General features: G+C 40.6%; 1 protein-coding gene across 1 annotated transcript; it reads right to left on the bottom strand.

Annotated features, from left to right (window-relative positions):
* Window positions 1-767: 767 nt before the first annotated feature.
* Window positions 768-25,094, bottom strand: LOC130141857 (soluble lamin-associated protein of 75 kDa-like). The gene is made up of 12 exons (XM_056323085.1): window positions 24,957-25,094; window positions 23,352-23,451; window positions 19,898-19,983; window positions 17,765-17,936; window positions 12,073-12,252; window positions 10,476-10,604; window positions 10,191-10,264; window positions 7,041-7,095; window positions 6,495-6,633; window positions 4,427-4,589; window positions 3,339-3,542; window positions 768-2,572 (listed from the first exon to the last, which is right to left on the bottom strand). The coding sequence occupies exons 1-12, from the start codon at window positions 25,092-25,094 to the stop codon at window positions 2,024-2,026; spliced, it is 1,989 nt and encodes a 662-aa protein (XP_056179060.1). The 3' UTR covers window positions 768-2,023.
* Between the last annotated feature and the right edge of the window lie 828 nt (window positions 25,095-25,922).

The raw sequence follows: 25,922 nt of genomic DNA, 5'->3' as shown, positions 1-25,922 counted from the left end.
TAAAGATTTTGGGATGTCACCAGAGGAGGACGTGACACGTGCTGAAGAAGCCCCATTGTATAATGAACTACCAGAACATGGTAAGCAATATGCCTTGTTTACTGATGGGTCCTGCCATATTGTAGGAAAGCATCGGAGGTGGAAGGCGGCTGTATGGAGTCCCCTACGACAAGTTGCAGAAACTGTTGAAGGAGAAGGTGAATCGAGTTAGTTTGCAGAAGTGAAAGCTATCCAGCTGCCTTTAGACGTTGCTGAACGAGAAAGGTGGCAAATACTTTACCTCTATACTGACTCATGGATGGTGGCAAATGCCTTGTGGAGGTGGCTGCGGCAATGCAAGCTGAGCAACTGGCAGCACAGAGTTAAACCCATCTGGGCTGTCGTATTATGGAAAGATATTGCTGCCTGGGTGGAGAACCTGTTTGTGAAGGTATATCACATAGATGGTCATGTACCCAAGAGCCAGGCAACTGAAGAGCATCAAAGAACCAGCAGGTGGATCAGGCTGCTAAGATTGAAGTGGCTCAGGTGGATCTGAATTGGCAACATAAGGGTGAATTATTCATAGCCCAGTGGGCCCATGACACCTCAGGCCATCAAGGAAGAGATGCAACATATAGATTGGGCTGTGATTGAGGGGTGGACTTGACCATGGACATTATCATACAGGTTTATCCACAAATGCTGGACCCAAACTAGCCAAAGGGATATTCCATACCAGCTGGGGTTAAATGACAACTAGGGTCTGTTTATTTCTGTTTGCATACAGCACTATTTGTTTGCTGCTTTTAAGAAAAGCTATGAACTGGAAAGCTACCATCCCAGGAATTACACCCAAGTTAGAAAGTGCGAAGCACAAGTATTTGCAGCAATCACCTGCTGACTCCTAAAGACATATGTTTGGCAAACAAGCATTTGCTGAAACATCTACCAGTATTCACAATAATGAATGTCTCAACCACCTGAAAGGCCAGAACTCACAGGAGTCATACACCTGGCAGATACAAAAGTTTAATAGTTACCCCACAGCACCAGCTGAGTATTTGGAAAACACAAAGCACCACTTCCATTCAGACCAAAACTAGATTAAAAGTTGTCATATCCTTTTCCTGTAATGTAACAAGTAATCAAGTATCCACTCAACACATGCAAGTAGTTAGGAAGGCAGTTCAAACAATTCCATACATGTACTGGAGTCTACACTCCATACATTCTGGGAAAAAAATTACCCTTAGCAAGACACTCGCTTTGGAAGCTACAGTACTGTGTAGACACTTCTTAATCTTCACATAAAGAACTTAATTATCAGTGCACGCTATGGTAGATACTGCATTGAGGTGTTTCTGCTGACTCAGCTGTTTCAAGTGATTAGCAAATAGTAGTTGGGAATCAGAAGTGGAGTCAATTCTCTCCAGTCTGATTCTCGTGAAAGACAGATGATGCTTATGTTGTTTTGATCTACTGAGTTATACCTTCTTATATATTTTGAGACCTAGAGTTACAGAATCTTACATTCTTTTCATCTCATCTGAGAAAGTCTATGTGGAAGGAACAAGCAGCAAGGAAGGATTTTTCTTGTTCTGCTTCTCCCCACAGTAGAGAACACGAGGTTATTAAACAAATGCTAGAGTGATGTCTTGCCTCATAGAAGTCTATGGCAATTTAAGGGATCTTAGTAGTGCCAGGATTTCACACTTCATTTTTCTTCAAAGACTGCCACCTCAAATATACAAACTGTTCCTTTTGCTAGCACAACTATGTTTATTCAGCATGTATCCTTTATAAAAGGAGGAGACTGGCTGTTTACTTTCATACTCTGATGAAGCTCAATATCTAGTGGTTAAAAACAAATAAAAATATCAAGAACACTTGAAGAAAGGTGATGAATCCCAAAAGGAAGTCCAACTCAGTATTTTAAATGTGTGTATCCTGTGTCCCATATGGTTTAGTTATACCCTAGTGTTTTTTAAAAAAATAATAACTTCCTTACAAATAGGATGAATTAACAATCAATATTTCATTTTTAAGCCAGCTTTCCTTTTTTCTTGGGTGGACCTTTGTAACCTTTGGCCTTTCTGCGCAAATTTCTCCGATCTACAATGGGTACCTCAATTTCTGCTTCCTCAGAGCTGCTGTCAGCAGCCCTCTCTGCCACTGTCTGCGTGTACTGATCTATCTGCTCAGCAGATTCTTCTGAGTGTTCTTCCAACTGGTTCTTCTGTACTTCCTGTCCAGAAGGCTGCTGAAAAGAAACACCCTCAAGTTCAACCAATATCAAAGAGCTCTGACTCAAGGCAACAGGAGCCTCCTGTGAGTTGTGCCCTGCTTCCTCATTTTGATCTTCCAATGAGGAAGCTGTTTTGGGCAATACATTTTCAGAAACGGATTCTTCTGCTGCTTCAATTACCATAGAGTGGGGCAGGCCAGAGGGTTCTTCCTTGGGTGCTGAAGCAGCTGCATTTTCAGTGGATGAGGACTTCTTTTCAAATTCTTGGTGTTGCTCTTCAGTGTCCTCCTCCTCTACTGATGTGCTTTCTTCAGTCAGCACGTCTGAATCATTTGCATTTAAAAACTGCAGGGGGAGAGGAAGTGTGCCAAAACAATCAAAGGGACAATTAATTGAAGATACAAGAGGCTGAACAACTACTGCCTCTATTTAGCAACCTCAGAAGCTATTTTAGCATTCAGCATGACTACATGCACAGTCAACAAACCAGTCCTCTCTTCCTTTTTGCACAAGACTATTTTGTGAACTGCATTTGATCTCCAGAATTGCTCTCCTATTTTCAAATTCAAATTATTCAATGGATTATTCAGGTACAGTAAAAACATTCTGAAGTTAATCCGGGGGGAGAATAAAGTTGTTTTACTTTAGACAGATACAATCATCATTTTGCTAGCATATAACAATCTGCTTTTGCGCTATAAACAAAAACCAGCAAAATCTGTGTTCTAGAAGGGTATTTTACCATTAATTAATTGCTTGTACACTTCACCAGGGCAGAATTACTAGACAAAGTAAGGACGTGGCTCTTCACTCATATCTAACTAACATTTTAGTGAGAAATAGCTGTTTCATTACTGCCAAGGCAAACTGGAGCAACGTATCTTTCTTTTTGGTATCACATACTTATATGCTCTACTCCTGCGTATTAAAACAGAAACATTAGTATATTCTGTTTATGGACTTATATCATGTGGCCTAATAATTGCTTCTCCCAAGAATTTCATATAATGGTAGGGGCTACTTTCTATCTGTTACTTAAGAAAAGAAAAAACAGCAAGGTGTGTACGCTCTGAAGGAAAGATGACCTGACACTTCATTTCAATTCTCTCACCTCTGATACAGTGTCTTCTGAAGGTTTTGCTGGAGACTCCAGGATTAATGGAACAAACAATGTTAAGGGTTCTTCTCCTTGACTCTCAGACTGCAATTTTGATTCACCACCTAGAACTTCATTTTCTGTTTCCTCTTCAGCCATAAGTGAGGTCTTACCAATTTCTTCTGTTACCTCACCATTAAGAGGTTCAGATGGAGTTTCCTAAAAATCACATTTCTAAGTCAAGATTATGCCCAACTATTGTTCCCAAACACTAGTGGGTGTGTCTGTGATCCATCTGAGAAGCAGCTAGCTCAGGTACCTAGAAATTACTAAGAAGGTATAGCTTAGCGTAGAATAGCTATCCAACTACTTAACCAGCTTGGTGTTGTCACCTGCACTGTTTCTGACAATGGCTTACACTGTTAGGGGCCAAGCCGAGTAGTTTTTATGCATCTCACAAGGACACATGCTGAAGTCCTTCCTTGAAACCATATGTTAACAAACCCAACATAGCATAAGATCCACTTTCTCACCAATCAGTAAGAACATAAAACCCTGGAGGTATTGCTAGGCACAGAGGGTACTCCCAGATTTTAATTCAAGCTGGTAACAAGTATTTGTAGACCAAAGTTGGATTTTAAAAAATCAAAGCAGGATTTTAAGGGGAGAAATAAATTATTTCTTTAAGGGGAGAAATAAAAAGTCAACAGTAGCCACCAAAGCATACCAGTTATCTTCAGAGATTTTTTTATTTTTTAAAAAATTGGAGATACTGGATCAGATCTTGACCCTACTGCAGTTCTCCACAATATTTGAGTAGGACAAATCAATTAAGAAAGTTAGGTTGATAGACAAGCTAGAAATTTGCCTTACTGAAGATCCTATGAACTCTATCATTCAAAATAAGTAAAGGAATATTCCCTGATACTAATTCTATAGTAGCTTTAGCTTCTCAGATATACTTCTCAACAAAGCATTGGTTAAAAAAATGTAAAAATAATCAAAGAGTTGATAGTCACGTGGATCAAGGCAGCAAGGACCATACTTAAACTGTAGCTGTATTTCAAACTTCTTATCTGCTATCATTATCACATCCAGCTCACCTCCTCCTCATTCCATTTCTCAGGGGGTGATGCACATGACTCCATTTCTGATACAGATCGGTCCTCATTTTCAACAGTCATTTCCTCATCATTCTCAACAGCATTCTCCTCAGGTTCTACTACGTCTTCAGAGCTTTCAAATGTGTGGGTAGGAAGTTTCAGCCTGCAGCAGGTTTTAAGATATATAACCTTTAAGTCTTTTAGATTAATACATAACTTTGGTGATCTCAGCAGCAGGGAAATTCTTTCATGACCATTTTTCTACTGCTGTATCACATACTTGCCATAGGAAATACAAATCCAGAAAACTAAACACATCTAAAACTAGCCAACTCCTAATTAGGAAAAATACATTAACTAAAAAAATTGCTGTGACAATTATAAAATGAAGACATCTATCCCACTTCCATTTTGTGAATAAGAGTCAGACATGTGTTTAAGTTTATTATTTTAAATTTAGAAAGCAGTAATCAATTATTTGGAACCTACAAAGAGGTGAGAACGGAAGCAACTTGTCCCAGCCTCACTGAAGAAACAGTTTAAAATTGTGGATCTATAAAAGCAAATATGCTTGTATAAACATTTAATATACATATATTACAAAGACCATAACTGGAAAAGAATTCAAGGTGATAAACACATCAAGGCTGAAGAAGATTCAAATCAGCTTGAGATTAAATTTGCAAAAAGCTAAAAGATGAAGCTCTGATGCACCTGGTAGGTAGCAACACCATCTTAAACATTTATTTTTGAGATGATAAAACTTAGATGTACTGGAAGTATTATATACAAGCAAAGAAAAAAAGTACACACAATAGATTTGCAGGAGGCTGCTTCACAATCTCATAATAAAGGCAGTATTGGAGTGTTTTATCCCAAGTGCCAGTCTTGAGATGAAGGCAATCCAGAGGAGAGTCCCTAACAGAAGGCCCTGCTGCATTTGCTAATGTGTATGGAAGGGAAGAATCAAGCTGATATCCTGCCCTGGTGCCATCAGGATTCACTGTAGCTCTGCTCATGAGCACCATCTTGTTCAAAGTAGTGGCACCTTGTTGACTCCACCTTGCAAGGACTAAAATACTGATGTTCAAGAACAGGCTAGTCCTCTCACATACCAAGTAGCCAATTAGTAGTAGTAGCAAAGAATTTCTCAACCTGTGGCAGAGTCACGCCATGCCATTTGGCCTGTTCTGAACCAGCTTAGGGCAGCACACTGACAGTGCAGGACAGCAATTCTGTATCTCTCTAGTTCCACAGGGCGATTTAAATGCAAAAATTAGGCTGTAGCTAGCTGAAGAACTCTGCCTCACAGGAAAAGAAAAACAAACAAAAAACCCACACAAAACCAAAACCTAATTTTATCTGTTTAAAGAAAGCTAATGGAATAAGTTTGAAGGATTTCCCAGAAAATGATCATGTCATCTTCAGTTCCCAAAATGAGGGTTTGAGGGTTTGTGCTTTTTTGTTTGTTTATTGGGGGTGAGGGTTATTGGGGGGGGAGGAAGGATCTATTTATTTATTTATTTTAAATAGGCATAGCTCTGCTTTCTGGATGGAATCCAATCCAAATTAGTACTTCAGGCCCTGTCTTGTATGACCTGTTATAGAACACAACTGGTACAATTTTTCACATCCTCACTGGATGGTTATTATACAAGATAACATTCTTTAAACTGGAGACGACACAGTATTTGTGGATACATGTCCAGTCATATTATTGCAAGAAACTATACTGTATGAATACGGATGGTTTTACCTCAATGCATACTCAGTTATAACAGAACACATCCCCTTGTACATACACCCTCAGTCCTCACCATTTTCTTATTGTTATTTCCAATATCTACTGAGCTTTCAGAGACACCAGACATTTTGGTGCAGTCACTCTTTAGGTGATGTCTCAATTTCCTTTCTCACACCAGGCAATTTTAAGCAATTTTCAGCAATTTTAAAATCAAGCACTTAGAGTAGAAAAAAAGCAGAATAAATACCAATTAGCACACTGGGAGACAGTTTGTGACTGCCCAAACAAAATAAGAAATAATCAATTAAATACGGGCTCCTTTACCTGCTTTCTGACACATGAAGAACATTGTCCTCATTTCCTTGGGAAGTTTCAGGTTCGGATTCCTGGCTATTTTTTCCCATCCGAAGACGTTTTAAATGACTGCTTCGTGTCCGAATGGAAACAGGAGTTATGTCAGGGTCTTGAGGAAAAATAAAAAATAAAAATAAATAAATGCAAGTGAAAAAATGCAGTCTGTAAGATCTGCACATATTCCTCCCCCCGCCCCAAGTTTCATTAAAGAAACTGAGTGCAAGTAAAACATTTCACTGTGGTACTTATTTTCTGAATATACATGCATAGTCTCTTTACCAAGACTCATAACAATTTTATCTGAAGACCTCAAAATATTTATGAGTTGAGCCTCAGCACCTTAGAGGAAGGCCTGGGGATTTTGGGGTTTTTGGTGGGTTGTTTTGTTTTGGTGTTTTAGTGTGGGTTTTTTAATATGCTTTGCAGATGAATACACTAAGCTTGAAAGTGGTAAGAAAGCCTGCTGGGCTACTAATCCCCAGTAATCACAGTAATGATAATCAAGGTTATTTTTACCTTCAGGTGTGCTTTCATGGACATCTATTGATTCTTTACCTTTTTGAGAATCAGCCTGTGAAGCAAAAGCAAGGCAAATGTTATTCCAAAAACTTCTGAATTGACTGAAATACCTTCATCTCCCTACCTGTGGTTGCATCTTTCTAAAGCACTCTTTCATAGTAATATTCCTATGGAAGAGCTGCTATCACCATTCTAAATTTAAGATACTTATAGGTATGTATCTTATCTCCCAAAAGATTAAATATTTTTTATCTTCTTTACCACAAGCATGACTATTTTTTTCTGCATTTTAATTCTGGCCTCAACATAGAAGATAAGACTTTAAATTAACCTGACATTATAAACAACACTACCAACTTTTTCCTAACCACTCAGTTTATAACAGGTGTTCACAGAATTAAATGCTAGAAGACTTTTTTTTTTTTCTTTTTTTTTCTCTCTCCTCCTTTATGTATAAACCCAGGGGACTGTACTACAGTAGTTGACAAAATTTATTAGGATAGTTTTATTTTTATGCTTGTATTCTATTTTGTAGCCTGTTGTGGTTTAACCCAGCAGGCAGCTAAACACCACACAGCCACTCGCTCATTCCACGCCCCCCCCCAATGAGATGGAGAAGAGAATAGGGGAAAAAGTAAAATTCATGGGTTGAGATAAATACAACTTAATAGGACAGAAAAGGAAGCAATAATAATAACAGTAGTAATAGTAATAACAATGATAAAAGAATTAGAATACACAAGTGATGCACAATGCAATTGCTCGCCAAGTGATGCCCAGCTAGTTCCCAAGCAGCGATCAGCCCCCAGCAAGCTTTCCCCCTAGTTTATACAATGAGCATGATGTCATATGTTATGGAATATCCCTCTGACCAGTTTGGATCAGCTGTCCTGTCTGTGTCTCCTCCTAGCTTCTTGTGCCACCCAGCCTACTCGCTGGTGGGGTGGTGTGAGTAAGCCAAAAAGTCCTTGACTTAGTGTAAACACTGCTTAGCAATAGCTAAAATCATGTGTGTTATCAACATTATTCTCCTCCTAAATCCAAAACACAGCACTACACCAGCTACTAGGAAGAAAATTAACTCTATCCCAGCTGAAACCAGGACATAGTCTTATTTCTATTGTGGCAGGCAATAAAATATGACAGCCCATGGGTTATCTTAGAAGACAAAAAAAGAAAGGAAAAAAGAAAAAAGAAACCTAGAAGAGAGAGATAAGACAAGGAAAAAAACAGAACTTAGTGGTTCAAGTACTTCCAGTACTACCCAAGAAGGCCAGAAACAAGTGGCCATATCTACATTCTGGTGCCTGAAATAGTTTCAGGTAAGCTCTAAATACATAAGAATTTGTAGGCTAATGATAAATCATTCTAGCATCAAAACACACAAAAATAGGGAGCACTAAGTGAAAGGTGAAAATGTAATTTGTGGAAAGTTTTTTTCTGGTTGTGGGAAGGTGAGGTGTTTTATTTTTGTTTAGTGGTCCAACAATTTTCAAAGCATTGCAGAGCTCATTACAGATAGTGCAGGTGCCAAGAAGAGAGCTGCCAGCAATTCTACCAAGCTATGAGGATTTGGAACACTTTGGTATCTATCATCTTCCTCTTCTGGAAGAAGAGGAGAGTCAGGGCTTGAGTTCTTAACTCACAGCCACAAAAAGCCTAAGAACTAATAATATCCTCTTCTATTTTCTCCAAGTATATCCATGTAGCTTTACAACCAAAACATAAATTTTTGAGATCATTTTGCTGATACTATCATTATTGGAATCTGAATCTAGAACCCAGTGATGATGCTCAAGACACTGTTACAAATTAAAGATAACTATGAGTTGTTGCTTCTGATCATTTAAAGACTGAAAACATCACTACTTTGCTGTCAGTTTTGCTTTGGGAAACGCTGATTTCCCTCATCTGGGAAAAGGGACGTTTGATTTACATTTCAAATCTAAAGTTCAGATACGAAGAGCCGAGAGTACCAATTCAACCATTATTTCCTATTTTTAATTAAAGCATTGACTTCTATGAGAGTATGGTCATGTGAATACTACAGACAGTCCTGAAGCACACAAATCCATCCTCACTGTATTTGGAGCTACAAGTTTTTCTCAGGCACATTCTGTGTGGCCTCAGAATGCAAACGAGACAGAATATTATGAAGCTGTTCCTCTAAGAGAAATGTATTCATGACCACATATCCATATGTAGCTGAAATGTGGTTGAGATTTCAAATATGTACAAAGGAAGCTGCAGTTCTCCTATATGGTCAATGTATAACTCTGAATGCAAGCTAAACACTTCCCATTGTATTGAACTGTGATGTGAATGTGCACTTCTATAAACACTTTTCCTCATTCTCTCCACTCTTATGATGACTATACTGTTCAATAACCTTTCTAGACAGTTTAATCTCAGAGCCAGTTGAAAAACTCTCATTCTCTAAACTGCTAGCAAACAGCTCAAATTACTAGACCCTGACAGGTGTGACAGAACCCTCTATATTCATAGGGGGACATATTCCTCCTCCCTTCCCCCCACAAAAAAAAAAAACAAACAAAAAGTATTTTTAATCCCAGTTTTGTCCTCGGTGTTACATCAGTGGAAAGCATAACAATCACCCAAAAAGTAACAAAAGCATTTGTCTTTATATATAGTGCAGACTTGAGCCAATTCAATTATAATGAGATGGTTTAAAAGCATTTCTTATATTTTATGGGGTTTTTAGCAACAAAGCAATCCAAAAAAAGAGGTATCACTTTCTGGTGATGCCTCTAATAAAACCATGGGCTCTGTCAGACTGGCTGCTACTTAGACAAAGTGAAGAGATATGAAAAGTACAAGATCTCTTGCATAACCCAGGACTGTTCTTTGAGAACTTGCAGTAGAAATATAAAGCAAGCATAACATGCAGTTGATCAAACATCCTAATCTGCTGAAAACATTTTTTAATTTCAGAAATGCATTATTTTGTAGAAATTGAAAATATTTACTGAATATAAAGAACAGGTAATTACAGTCAGAAGAACAGGACAAGATACATTACATGATTATAGAAAACTCTTAAAAGCTTTCAAGTCTTTTTAATATATGGAAAACAGTCTGTGTACCCACACTTAGACATGTTTCTAGCTCAGTCTTTTGTCCACTTACTTCAGATTCTGCTGCAGACTGTTGAAAATAATCCTCTGCTTGCAAACTCATATTTTCTTTCTCAGACACCTCTGCTGTTAAGTTTTAAAAGAGGAAACAGGGAAAAGGAAAATTATAGTACCTTTATACAACAAATTAACCATTCCAAATATGATTCTCACTGATCTCAGGACAAATTAAAATCTTTCTGCTAGTTTCCATGGGCAATGATCACAGAAGTCACTGTCGAACAATCTACAGTACAACTTTTACAAAGTATCAGAAAACAAAACAAAGCATCCATACCTGCAATTCTGAGCTTTTCCCTTTGCAATGCAGTGGTAACAGGTTTTCTCTGGAACCAATATCCTGCTCCCTCCACTTCCCACAAAAGGTTATGATGCCCAGGGTGCTTCTCAAGATAGTGCTTACAAGCTGAACAAACATGAGAAAACACATCTTACTATATAGTATATATATATACACTATATACTCAGCTGTACCTCAGTTTTTAAAGTTTATCTGAAATCAAATTAATTTGCAATCTTCCATCATACACATAAACCACCACAGAAAGAACTGTTCAACAAAACTGTCCAGTCTCAAATAAACATAATATTGCTTCACCCTACACCTAGTCATCCTTCTCAATAAATCCTTTCTTCAGGTTTAAGCACTTTCCATTATTATCTTAAACTGCAAACAAAGATAGATGGGGCTTTTTTCTCTTCTTCTCTAAGTGCCCACTTTGGAGTTTCACAACTTCACTGGTCACTGTCCCTGCCAATCACAAGACCCAACCAGGATGGCAAGGGCTCTTAAGATGGAGGATGTAGTCAAGTGATTTTAGTTACCTCATACTATAGCCGCTTGTGAAAAGCACTCTTTGAGAACACAAACACATTGCCGTTGCATGGTTTGTCATCTACTCACTGTTCACTTTTGGAATATTTTCTTCTCTGGTAGCCCTCCACCTCTTTCCTCTCAATACACATACTAAACATCCACGTGGAGAGGAATGTTTTGATGTTCTGTAGTAGCTACAAGGAAAACTACCATTTTTCACCTGATTCACTATTGATGCATAATCTCAGTGGACAAGATGCCTGCCATATCATTCCTTGGTCAGGGAAATGGATTAGTTATTAAATTCTGCTCAAGACAGTTTGCTGGTTGAAGCCTGACCAACCAGGTCTAGACAGATCCAATAGCAGACAGTGGTACCTGGAAAAGCAGAAAGTTTCCAGTGCCTAAGTAAGAAGGCCAGATGAAAATGTTAAATAGAAGGAAGCCTGACAGATAGCCTAAGAGTAGGCCTTGAGAAACTGGACAAAGGAAATGCTTCTTGCCTGAACACAGTCCCAAGCAACATCGTTTCCAAAATGTGTGTCATTTCCTAGCTGACATAACCTTCTTGGGCTGTTAATAGAAGAGCCATAAGTGTTTTCCTTGTATATTAGAACTGTGCTTTCTTATACCCACGTTAAAATAGCCTAGTATGTCCACTTGACCAGAAGTTCTGAGAAAGACTGAATTAAATGACCTTGTGAGGCTTAGGAGTGAGCAAGAGAAAGGTGCTATGAAGATGTACATTAGGAGATCATACACAAAGACAATTCAGCCCACTCTAGAGTCTTGGGGCTGGGGGGGGGGGGATATAGTGGTAAACTGCACATTAGCAGAAAGCCAACAGAGATCCAATAACCTAACCTCACACAGAGGATTAAAATCTAATCAGGAAACCATCTTCAACAAAACAGGATTTTTAACCTTCACTGAAGAGCAGGACATTTAATACAAAAACTGAGGATGCAGCCACAAACATGAAGCTTGAACAACAGCACTCATTTGGACACATAAAGAACGCACAAAGAAAAACAGAAGAATAAATCAAAGAGCTTGCCTATGTACACAAAGGATGACAGTGGGTATCGTAGGCCAAGAGCGTCATCAGTAAAGGAATCCACAAAATCTTCCAACACAATTAGCTCAAAGTCTTTCCCACGATGTTTCTTTCTTACAAACATTGTGTCTAGCACTGGCAGCCGATAAGTCTGAGTAAGAGAAAAGCTACAAATACTTCCTGAAATAATAGGGGGGGAGGGGATAAGAAATCCATTAGTACTTCAGCATTGACATATTGCCACATGTATTTTAGCATATTCAGATAAAGACCTTTATAATTTATAAAAATTACATCAAACTGTATTATTAGTCATAAATATAAAAAGTTATATTACAATTATAAAAATAAATAATCACTAACAGACATTTATTGGTCTTTGGGCAGGCTCCATATAATGATGCCAAGATATATCATAGATTAATATGTTTGAAAGAGTCTGCTAAAGCAGTCCAGTAATACCAGAAAAGAACAGCAGAGATAGAGAGGAAAGGATCATTTTGAAATCCAACTATACAATGCCATAGGAAAACCATACTAAAAAGGGAGGAGGGAAAAGGAGACAATAAAATGCTTGACTTGTGTGTTTATGTAGATTATATAACTCCTCAGGACAAATACGAAGACTACAATTCAGCTCTTGTTTAAGGACTAAAACAATAATTCCAATTTTTTAAATGAAAGCACAAAAAAATCCTAGGATGCTTTACATTGAAATTCTCCCATAAATAATACATTATCCATAATTAAATGAAGATGAAACAGACTGTCACAACACATACGTACTTCAGCATCAGAGGATTCAAAGGGTAGCTTATGGACTCAGTGGTGAACAAAGTGATGCCATATAATGCCATTAAGATAGCATGTCAACTATCCAATCCATTTTCAGGCCCTCATTTTGCCAGTCAGTGTGAATAATAAAAAAATAAAAAATAATAATAAAAATATAGCCCTTTCCTCTGACAAGGCCAAAGAGAAGCATACAGTCTATACAACATATTTTGTCTTCACAACCTTGTACTTTTGAGACCAATGAACATACTTATCATTTATCAAACAAGGAAAATGTGGGCAGAGAGGTTACATTACTTGGGTACCTTTTGAAATACCAGTCAAGCTCCACCACTCTTTCCTAACCATCTGTATCCAGAGTTGCCTTTCTCCATATGGGCTACTCATTTAGACAATACGACACACAATCAAACATGGGAGAAATATCGATAATGCCTTCGGTGTTTGCTAACTCAGGACAAGTAAATGGGAGAGCATCATAAAAACTATAACAAACAAGCATGAGTATAGCAAAACTTCAGTGACACGTAAACAAGCGTCCCCATTCTAGACTAAAAATAGAACCACTACTCTAATTTCCAGCTTTATAAGGCCACAACAAAAGCCACTGCAATGCAAATACTGCTTTGTGACCACCATGCTACAGCATTTTTTTTACATTAAAAATAATACTGAGAATTATACAAATTATGCAATGCATCATTTATTTTTTTAAGAAATCCACAAAAATATAACAATCAGAACAAATCAGCTGGTTGCTTTCCTATATTGATTGACAGACCAGAATAGGTCAGTGATCTGGACAGTTTACTACTGTATTTTTAACGGTTTGCAAAGGCATATATGTATGTCAGATGGGGGAAGTCTCCAGCGAGCCTCCAGTATCACCATTAATCCTGAATTCATAAACCCCCTCTAGAGATCAAACAAAAGTGCTAGACTGTTTCTTCTTGATCCAAAAGTTGATATTCTACAAAGTGCTATCAACGTGTTAAACAGCCTACTCAAATATCAGATTTTATTCAGTAAAAAATGAAAAACACAATTAAGTCTAAAATAACTAAAGGGAAATTATAATGTTTTAGAAAAAAAACCCAAAAACAACAGAAAATCTGTACTGTTAATGACATAAACCTGCTAGCTAAACCGTAATCTCTGAGGGAATGCATGTGTGGAAGTAAAGGGAATCTTTTAGTTACCACCAAGTATAGCTGAATCTTGTGCCTGTAAGCAAAGTTTCTATGTTGTAATGCTATAAAAGTGTTTCAGTGATGACATCTGATGCTACAATAATTTCAGATAAACAGGATCTCTGCATTCTGGAGCTAGGAAAAAAAACCCCACAAAAACAAACAACACAAAAAGAAACAACCAAACCCAAAGCATAGACCAATCTACCAGTAAAAAATTGTTCTACAGGGAAAAAAAAAAAGGGAAGAAAAAAAAAGCTTTCAGGTATACCTCATTTCTACAATTTAAAATCTATTTTGTAGAATATGAAGAAATCTAAAAACTTTCTCAGATTACTAAAGGACACAAGTATTTAAGCCAGACATTTTAACTGCAGTCTCACTTCTTATGAATTCAAGAAAACACCAACTTACTAGGCCTGCAAGGCTAAGAATCATAGAATCATTTAGGTTGGAAAAGACCTTTGAGATCAAGTGCAACTTTTAACCCAGGACTGAAAAGTCCAACATTAAACCATGTCCCTAAACACATCATCTATGCATTTTTTAAACACCTCCAGGGATGGTGATTCTACCACCTCCCTGGGCAGCCTGTTCCAATGCTTCACCACCATTTCAGGGAAGAAATTTTTCCTAATATCCAACCTAAACCTCCCCTGGTGTAACTTGAGCCCATTTCCTCTTGTCCTGTTCGCTACTTATCTGGGAGAAAAGACCTACTCCCGCCTGCCTACCACCTCCTTTCAGGTAGTTGTAGAGAGCAATAAAGTCTCCCCTGAGCCTCCTCTTCTCCAGACTAAACAACCACAGTTCCCTCAGATGCTCCTCATAAGACTTGTTCTCCAGACCCTTCACTTGGCTTCACTGCCCTTCTGTGGACATGCTCCAGCATCTCTACATCCCTCTTGAAGTGAGTGGCCCAAAACTGAACACAGTATTTGAGGTGCAACTTCACCAGTGCCGAGTACAGGGGGACAGTCACTTCCCTTGTCCTGCTGGCCACACTGTTTCTGATACAAACCAGGATGCTATTGGCCTTCTTGGCCACCTGAGCACACTGCTGGCTCATGTTCAGCCAGCCATCAACCAGCACCCCCAGGTCCTTTTCCACCAGGCAGCTTTCCAGCCACTCTTCCCCAAGCCTATAGCATTGCATGGGGTTGTTGTGACCCAAGGGCAGGACCCAGCACTTCTCCTTGTTGAATCTCATACAATTGCCCTCGGCCCATCGATCCAGCCTGTCCAGAACCCTCTGCAGAGCCGTTCTACCCTCAAGCAGATCAACACCCTTGCCCAACTTGGTGTCATCTGCAAACTTTCTGAGGGTGCACTCAATCCCCTCATCCAGATTGTTGATAAAGACATGAAACAGAACTGGCCCCAATACTGAGCCCTGGGGAACACCACTTGTGACCAGCTGCCAGGTGGATGTAACTCCATTTACTACCACTTGTTGGGCTTGCCATCCATCCAGCTTTTAACCCAGCGTAGAGTACACCCATCCAAGCCATGAGCAGCCAGTTTCTCAAGAAGACTGCTGTGAGAAATGATGTCAAAGGCTTTACTAAGGTCCAGGAAGATAACATCCACAGCTTTTCCCTCGTCCACTGAGTGGGTCATCTTGTCATAGAAGGAGATCAGGTTTGTCAAGCAGGACCTGCCTTTCATAAACCCATGCTGGCTGGGCCTGATCCCCTGGTTGTCCTGCACATACCACCTGATGGCGCTCAGGATGATCTCTATAACCTTCCCTGGCACCGAGGTCAGGCTGGCAGGCCTGTAGTTCCCCGGATCCTTCATCCTGCCCTTCTTGTAGATAGGTGCCACATTAGCTAACCTCTAGTCTTCTGGGACCTCTGCAGTAAGCCAAGAGTGCTGATAAATGATGGAGAACAGCTCTGCGAGCACCTATGCCAGCTCCCTCAGTATCCCCGGGTGGATCCCATTTGGCCCCATAGACTTATGCATGTCTAAGTGGAGTAGCAGGTCACTAACCATTTCCTCCTGGACTGTGAGGACTTCATTCTGCTCCTCCTCATCCCTGTCTTCCAGCTCAGGGGGCTGAGTACCCAGAGGGAAGCTGGTCTTGCTATTAAAGACTGAGGCAAAGAAAGCATTAAGTACCTCAGCCTTTTCCTCATCCTACATGGCAATGTTCCCCACTGCATCAAATAAAGGATTAAGATTATCCTTGGCCCTCCTTTTGTTTCAAATATATTTGTAAAAATGTTTTTTGTTATCTTTTATGGCAGCGGCCAGCCAGAGTTCTAACTGGGCTTTTGCCTCTCTTATCTTCACCCTGCATAACCTGTTGATGTCCTTATAGTCCTCCAGAGTTGCCTGCCTCTTCTTCCAAAGGTGGCAAACTCTCCTTTTTTCCCCTGAGTTCCAGCCAAAGCTCTCTGTTCAGCCATGCCAGTCTTCTCCCTCACTGGCTCATCTTTTGGCACGTGGGGATGGCCTATTCCTGTGTTTTTAAGACTGTCTTCTCTAAGAATGTCCAGCCTTCCTGGACCTCTTGGCCCTTCAGAATCATCTCCCAAGAGACTCTGTCAACCGGGCTCCTAAACAGGCCATAGTCAGCCCTCTGGAAGTCCAAGGTAGTGGTTCTGCTGACCCCCCTCCTTACTTCTCCAAGAACTGAAAACTCTTATCATCTCATGATTGCTATGATGAAGCCATCCTCTGACCACCTGTCCTGGTTTCAGTTGGGATAGAGTTAATTTTGTTATCAGTAGCTGGTGCAGTGCTGTGTTTTAGATTTGGTGTGAGAACAATGCTGATAACATGCTGATGGTTTTAGTTGTTGCTAGGTAATGTTTATACTAAGTCAAGGACTTTAGGACTTTTCGGTTTCTTGGGCCCTGCCAGCAAGAGGGGACACAGCCAGGAGAGCTGACCCGAACTAGCCAAAGGGATATTCCATACCATAGAATGTAATGCTGGATATATAGGCTGGGGGAAAAAGGACAAAGGGGGGGACATTCAGCATTATGGCATTAGTCTTTCCAAGTAACCATTGCACATTCCTGGAGATGGCCGAACACCTGCCTGCTGGTGGGAAGTAGTGAACTAATTCCTTGCTTGCATGCACAGCTTTTGCTTTACTTATTAAACTGTCTTTATCTCAACCCACAAGTTTTCTCACTTTTACTCTTCTGATCCTCTCCCCCATCCCACTGTGGGGAGAGTGAGCAAGGAGTTGCATAGTGCTTGGTTGCCAGCTGGGGTTAAACCACAACACCATCACATCGCCCACCAGTCCTTCCGTGCTTGTAAACAGCAGGTCCAGTGAGGCATCTCCCCTGGTTGGCTCACTGACCAGCTGCGTCAGGAAGTTGTCTTTCACACACTCCAAAAAACTCCCAGACTGTTTCCTCTCTCCTGTATTGTATTTCCAGTGGAGATCTGGTAGGTTAAAGTCCCCCATGAGAACAAGGTCTAACAGTCTTGAGACCTTTCCCAGTTGCTTGTAGAATGTTTCATCTGTCTCTTCATCCTGGTTGGGTGGTCTGTAATAGATTCCCACCAGGATATCCGCCTTGTTGGCCCTCCCCCTGATTCTTTACCCATAAACACTCAACCCTACTGCTGTAAAGTCTATTTGTAGACTACCCTTGTAAAGTTAACTAAACAATATTTGTCAAACAAGCTCCCTATCTACCTCCCTCCACCCCCTCAAATCCTACAATACACAACTGTTTTACCTGCAGGTTTAACAGAATAGAACCCAATGGCCTCTCCTTTTTTCCACATGATCTTAGCATAGTCGTTGCTACCGTGACAGAGAAATGGGATCTCATTTCTTGCTATTTCTCGTGTCCGATAGATAATTCGATTCAGAACATAGAGAACCACCCTCTCTCCAACAGACTTCACCTAAGGAAACACAGAAAAACATTTTAGAAGAGTGGTCAGCTTAGTTGGTACTCACACATCAGGGACCTTATTTTTCAAAGTTGCCAGCTAACACAGCTGCAGACATGTTACGGGAGGGTTAAGGTTTAATCTTAAGAATTTAGAAGTAGTCATGCATCCCAGGTTTGAACAGTTAGTGTTAAGGTACCTTGATTGTTTGAAACTAATCTTTGTATGCTTGCAAGCAATGAATTCAGGTTCTAACAAAGGGGTAGCCCTGGAGGATGAAGGAAAACCACCCCAAGGCCAGTGATTCCAGGCCAAGAAAGAGTAAGAGACCGACATGACCTGATTTAAGGCCGTATATGGGGACTACAAAGGAGAACTCTGGCCAACTGAATAGAGCAGTGGGCAGATTTTCAGACTCTTGAGACCACCAAAGACTCCCGCTCTGGACAATTGGGCATGTGCGAGGGAGAGGGTGAATATTATAATTAGTTTTGGGTAATCTCATTAATATGTATGTATTTTCTGGGAAGTTTGTTGAATATGTATACATGTACTGCACAAAAAGAGCTACCTGAGAGAAGGAAGCCATGCAAATTAGGCAGAACAAACCCTCATGCATCTGGCACTGTAATAAAGAATGCCTGCTTCTTAATGCTACATTGGTGTCAAGGAGTTTTCTTATTCCCGATTTTGGTGACAGACTGAGTCAAGAGAAGCTGTAAGTGCTAAGGCAAGATGAAGCTCTGGGGTTTGGTTGAGACTCAGGAGATGCTCTGAAGCCATAGCAATAGGTGAAGTATAAAGCGCTACCATACACAGAGGATATTTCGCAACTTCAACGTCACTCACAATCCAATGGGTAAAAGCTGAGAGAAGTGCTAGGAGTGGGGTAGTGGGAAGAATGCTTTGATTTTAACTCAAAACTATTTTGGGATTTAAGAAACATTCACCACATAAAATAGCAGTATGCAAGCCTCAGATTTCCCAGGCTAGCAGGTAATTGGAGTCCTACAAAGAAGAAACAATGAGCCTCATGGGGTAGCAGGACTCGGCACGCTCAATCACTGCTGATAGAGTGGCAAGACAACAGGACACGATGCAGTAGAAGAACTAATCACAACAGTTTCTGTGGCATGAAACAAGGAATTCAATATCCTTTTCTCTCTTCTGCAGGGTTCATTTTACACATGAAATTTAAGTTCACCACTATCCTACTCACTGTGAAGGAAGAATGGAGAAAACAAGTGCTCTCTCTTTCAAATGCCCAAAGTCTCAGCTACCCTACCTGTAAGAGACTCAGCTTTCCTGATTTACTCACCATCCTACCATTATGAAGCACACAGAAAACAAGGCTATGTGCCAAACTCACTCTAGAGTAAATATAAATACAAAAATCAAGGATGAGCGCCCAGGTATGAATTACACTCCTGGAAAAATACAGGTTTCCAGTTTTGGAAGAAATCAGAACTCCATACTATATAGGTGTCAGCAATGGTAACACAACTCAATGATGAGCAATAAAGTCGATACCAGGCAACTTGCAGGCCACCAGCTCCAACTTGCCTCTATCAAACAGGTTCCTTTCAATATTTTTAGCTTACTAGTCTCCTAATAAGGCCGATAGGCACTGCTATGATAGAATGCACCACTCTACTAAGACGTTTCAATACAATCAGACATACTATGTTCAAAAAAGTAAAGAAAAAACCTCTTCTTAACATCATTAACATATAAATAGCTTGCATATGAAGCTACTGTACAAGAGTCCCTCTTTCTCTAGACACCATATTCACAACCCTTGCACCTAGTAAACATTTCCTCTATTCCCATTGACCTTGCTTTTGACATGAGACAGCTAACTCATTTCTGAAAGAAATTAAAACATTAACATCTCACACACTAGCTATTTGCCATTACTTGCCATTATCTCGAAGGATAAGAATAATTGCTAGGTGAATGTTGGAGCACTTTACCTGCTGAAGCCCCTCTCTAGAAGGGTCAGATGTTCTCACAATGTCATCAATTGACCACCACTGGTCAGCAAGATACAGGGCTACAGCTTGAAAGAAACAAGGGGAAATAAAAAGTTAGTGATTCTTACCATTCCAAAACAAAACATATTCATTAAAGCTGATAAACAATTAGGAATAACACTGTAGTAACCAAGTTAAGCATCTTCTAGTTGGCACTAAATTTAACACAGCTCTTACTACCTTAGCACAACATATGTGGTGCTATACACACACACACACAGACCCACATGCAATGCTATATTGGGTTTGTGTGACAAGGTTTTGGTAGCAGGGGGGCTACAGGGGTGGCTTCTGTAAGAAGCTGCTAGAAGCTTCCCCCATGTCCAATACAGCCAATGCCAGCCTGCTCCAAGACAGACCTGCTGCTGGCCAACGCTGAGACAATCAGCAATGGCGGTATCACCTCTGTGATAATATATTTAAGAAGGGGGAAAAAACCCAAAACTCAAACACTGTCCAACAGCAACTGGAAGAGAGAAGAGTGAGAATATGTGAGAGCAACAACTCTGCAGACACCAAGGTCGGTGAAGAAGGAGAGGGAGGAGGTGCTCCAGGTTCCGGAGTAAAGATTCCCCTGCAGCCCATGGTGAAGATCATGGTGAGGCAGGTTGTCCCCCTGCAGCCCATGGAGGCCCATGGTGGAGAAAATATCAACCTGCAGCCTGTGAAGGACCCCACGCCAGAGCAGGTGGATGTGCCCAAAGGAGGCTGTGACCCTGTGGAGAGCCTGTGCTGGAGTAGGGTCCTGGCAGGGCCTGTGACCCCATGGAGAGAAGACCCCAAGCCGGAGCAGGTTTTCTGGCAGGACTTGTGACCCCATGGGGGACCCAAGCTGGAGCAGTCCGTTTCTGAAGGACTGCACCCTGTGGAAAGGGCCTGTTGCAAAGTATCTTAAGTTTTACTGAATCATTCTATATTTTGTGTTTGTTTGTAAAACAGCTATAGGAACATCTTGATTTTAAGAAGTTAACCTCTGTGTTAGCATTATGTTAGTACTTATTAACCAATGATGTATGGATTGCTTTTCTGCTTGTTATCCGAGGCTGTGTTACTTGAAGTCCCTATTCTATAGACCATAGTAACCTTAGTCTTCTACTCTCTAGACCATAACCAGAGCACCTGGGTTCTACTGTGTATAGGATGAGTTATTGGACAACTTGGCAAGGTAGATATATAGCTGGCCAACTTGGCAACAAAACTTACTTTTAACGTATCCCAAAGTGAACTACCCTCATTATAATACTAAAGAACACACCCACAGGTCAGGAAGACCCTTGCCCAAGTGAAGACCCTTCCTCTGCACAAGCATAGTAACAGAAAAGAATGACACAGCAGATATTATAATGATATGCAAATTACTAACCAATTGGTTATTGGTTGGGAGTGTACTACCTTGTAATTTTTGCATATAAATGTAACGGTAAAATCGGCACAGGTGTGCTTGATTTGTGGAGATTCCACCTAGTACCCAGCGCTGCAATAAGGAAGTGCCTGCTTATCTGCTTTGTGTAGATGGGTTTTTCATTCCCCAGATAACAGGCCCATGCTGGAGCAGTCTGTTTCTGAAGGACTGCACCCCGTGGAAAGGGCCCATGCTGTAGCAGTGTGTGAAGAACTGCAGCCTTTGGGAAGGACCCACATTGGAGAAGTTCGTGGAGGACTGTATTCCATGGGAGAGACACCACGCTGGAGTGAGGAGGGAGTGGCAGAGACAGCATGTGAATTGACCACAACCCCCATTCCCTGTCCCTCAGCACCACTCAGGGGGAGGAGCTAGAGAAATCAGGAGTGAAGTTGAGCCTGGAAAGAAGGGAGAGGGAGGGGGAGGAGTGGTGGTAGAAGGTGTAAAATTTGTTCTTATTTCTCATTACCTTACTCTGACTTTTAATTGGTAATAAATTAAACTAATTTCCCCAAACTGAGTCTGGTCTTTGTCTGTGATTGTAATTGGTGAGTGATCTCCCTGTCCTTATCTCGAGCCACAAGCCTTTTGTCATATTTTTCTCTCCTTGTCCAGTTAAGGAGGGGGAGTGATAGAGTGGCTTGGTGAGCACCTGGCAGCCAGCCAAGGTCAGCCCACCACAAGCACTCCCTGGTCCAAAATTTGTTTGAAAACTGAGAACAATAAAACCAAATGCAGTTTTTTTGCATCATGATATACAGGAACGGTATCACTGTGCTCCAAACCTCCTTCCAATAAAAACTGGGCCTGCCAAGAAGAGTCTCATTCATACATCTATTTTAATTTTGGGTTGTCAATGGATATTGATTTGAAGAATCAGTCAGCAATATGCAGGCGAGCGGAGGTTATCTTTATTCGGCAGCACTGGGTGCATGGGGGATCACTCCACCAAAGTCATGCACACCGAGGGGGCTTTTCAGTCCCCCCTTTATACAAGCCACTCATACCTATTCATTAGTTTTCCAAGAAATGGTTTACATATTCCTTACAATTCTGAGAATTCATTTACATATCTCGTGCCTGCGCAATGTCCTTGAGGAGTTGTCTCTGCACAGACTCTATTCCTTAGCGGCCATGTTTAAAGTCTCCGTCTTCGCCACGTTGCATGTACCACAGGAATCGAAGACCAAATGTCCCTTCTAAAGATAACCAACCCAAGGACTTAGCAGTCTGTGCATCCGTCATGTGGCAATAAGGGTCCCTGGACATTTCCCGACTTTTAACTAAACAGGTGCGTCATCCTTTACATAAGTGGTACAGCATTCACTATTCAATATTGAAACTGTGTAAGTTTTAGGGAGCCAGATGAATGTAAAAAGGCTGATGGCCACATCACTGGCAATCAGGAAGAGTTTGATCCACAGGTATTTGTGGCAAGCTTAGCAACCATATACATGGCATTATATAGAAACAGAAGAAAACATGAAGGACTGGAAAGGGAGAAAGGGAAGAAAAAAAAACCAACCAAAGAAATGGTGAGATGTCACCTTGGCCAGAGCTATGTTAGGTTCTGAAGGTAAAGACAAATTTACACTTGATGCTGATCAGCCACTGCTAATAAAGAGCATCTAAATTCATGGGCAACTAATTAGATTCTATGAATGCTCAATAAACCCCTTTTGGAGAGGTGAGGTGTACATAAAGCTATCAAGAAACACATGTACTTGGATTCAGATGAGCACCACGTTATTTTCTACATAACTTCTGAATTCAGGGGGTCCAGTTCTACTCTGATTAGAGAGCAATATTTTATCACTTGTGTATATGAACCCACAACAAGAATAGTATGAGAACAAGAAGACAGCGAACAAATGCAAAAGTGGCAAAGTTATGAGCTACACTAGCATGGAATGAGCAAGGGCCTGGTTACTTGTATTTGTCACAGAAAAAGAAACAGCAACACACACAGAGAATTCAATCTTAAAATAAAACCTGTGTGCAGGTCCTCCGGTGTAAACAAAGCAAGAACTTTGTGTGTCTGCTCTCCACCATAAAGAGGAACGAAGCCCACAGTTGACAAGCTAATAGGAACCTGGAACAAGAATGTACAATACTTCATTAGACTCTTGCTAATACAACATTAGTAAAATATACAGAGAAGGTTTAGCAGGGTAAGCAAGACAAATGTTGAAAACTGAATGCTTAACAGTTAACTGTAAAAGACAAGAATCAGACCTTGGCCCGCCCTTTAGACATTTTCTTCCTAAAGACAGACTACATTATAGAGAGCTCTGACTCTCAAGCTTTGGCAGATTTAGCTACAGCAATTTATACTGTTACAGCTCTCTGCTGTCAGCAGTTTGCATTTATGTGCACAACTGAAGTAAGGTGTGCAAAGAGCCAGCAGTATGTTCACTTCAACTGCCCCAGCTACCCAAGCTCTCAAAACTGACAGAAGAAAGAAGCAGGGAGTCAGGCACAGAAACAAACTGGCACAAGCAAAATTACTCTTTGTTGACATGAGCCCTAACATGTCAAGTTGGGAAGGCTGGATTCAAAGGGGTTTTCTTCCCTTAAATTGCATACATTTTAGTAATTCCAAATTTGTCTGCTTGACTTTCCCTCAGGAACAACATGAGAAGAGTCAAATCAATCCACCTTTCAGGAGTTGAGGACCCTTGCGAAAATGCATTTTTATATTGAAATTCACACATTTTCAATATTTAATTAATGCATAAAAACTAGACAGGTATTAATGGTGTGGTAAATAGACTTGCTTACCTTATTTAAGATTATGATAAGCTATGTCACAAACAATGATGTTAATACAGGCAACTATTTAAGTATAAAGCACCTGCAGAAATGCAGGAAAGTACTCAAGACTCTGCTTCTGCCAAGGAATCCACAGCACTGACCTTTTGTTCCCACAGGAATCCTCTCAGCTCACTTATTTTTCATTACAGTTACACACCATTGCTTTTATTGGTACTAGTTCTTTTAGAAACGCTCATCTAGACAGAACCAACATTGACTAACTTATCATTCAAGGGATAAGTGTTTAAAGCATGAAGTGTCACAGCCAGCCTCTACGAGAGCTCCCAACAACAGCAGGGAATATTTCAGATAAAAAGAAAAGAATCACTTCTAAAATTAGTGAAACCTGCTGATCAAGAATTGAACCCAACCATGAAGATCACTGAAGGACTGAAATATAGAGAGTGCCAGTTAGCTTCAATAAATCATGAACCCCTTAGTTATGGTGATAGGTTTTTGTGACTATGTGAGTTAGCGTTTTTAGAAAAGAGTTTGATTCCTTGGTTGAGATTTTAAGGGTTGGTTTTGGTTTTTTAAATTACTTAATGCATACAGATCCATTGCCTAGAAGCAGAAAACAGACACTGACACCCAAATTCAGACCAAATTACAGAAAAGAAAAAAAAAATGTAAAAAAAAAGTAGAGCTTTACACACAAACAGGAATTTGGAAAATATAAAAGCTTTGCTAAAATAGTGATGTAATTCAATAGCTGTGGTCTGGATATTTTAAATATACAAGTATATCAAGAAAAGTGGAACTAAGGTACTTGCTGGTTCTTACTTTGCCATGGTCTGGCAGGGGCAAGAATTCAGGACTATTTGGACGCCCACACCGAAAGCTGGACAAGTAGTCTTGTGCAGAGTTCTTCAAGTCCTCATGACTGTAGCTGTTCAACATATCCACAGGGAATGCCATCATCTTGAAATATAAGCAACATTATTACTGCAGAAAGTTTGAGAGATATGATGCACAGTTTATCACATATTCCTGCTAAACATATAACTACGACTGTTGAACATTGATATAGTGAAAAACCTAAAACTGCTGCAGACAGAAGATTCATAGATAACAGAAACATTAACACCCGAGAAAGAGCTTAGCACTTAGCACTTCGAAAAGGGACAATTAGTACCAATCTAGATGAGCTCAACAAGAATGTAAATAAGGAGCCTTCTGACAGTACATGCTAACTGCTAAAAGAAAATAAACTAGGGCAGGGGTCTTCAAACTACGGCCCGAGGGCCAGATACGGCCCCCCAGGGTCCTCAATCCGGCCCCCGGTATTTACAGACACCCCCCGCCCCCCCCTCCATCTCCTCTGCCGGGCAAGCTCAGTCGGCAGCCTCTGCACTGCGAGGTCCAGCCAACTCGGGCGAATCGCCAGAGCCCCGGCGCGGCAAAGTCCCTTCAGTCCCTTCTGGCCACCCTGTCCGGACTGCGCGGCCGGGCTGAGGAGGGGGGCGGCGGCATCAGCGAGGGGGGCGGCTGCCCTGTCAGGACAAGCAAGCCAGCACCAGTGGGAAGTGCACGCACCATCATGTCAAAAAAAAGAAAAATTGACTCTGAGTGCGGGGTGTTCCAAGAAAAGTGGACTTCTGATTATTTTTCCACAGAGTACAAAGAGCGAGCTGTTTGTCTGATATGCCAGAATTCAGTGTCTGTGTCAAAGGAATACAATTTGTGTCAACACTACGAAACTCAACATAAAGGTAAATATGATTCTTTGGTCGGACAAGTGAGAAAAGA

The sequence above is a fragment of the Falco biarmicus genome, chromosome W (genome assembly GCF_023638135.1).
Source record: "Falco biarmicus isolate bFalBia1 chromosome W, bFalBia1.pri, whole genome shotgun sequence".
Taxonomy (NCBI): Eukaryota; Metazoa; Chordata; class Aves; order Falconiformes; family Falconidae; genus Falco; species Falco biarmicus.
The sequence above is the reverse complement of the archived record's forward strand: the minus strand, read 5'-3'. Positions and strand labels throughout refer to the sequence as shown.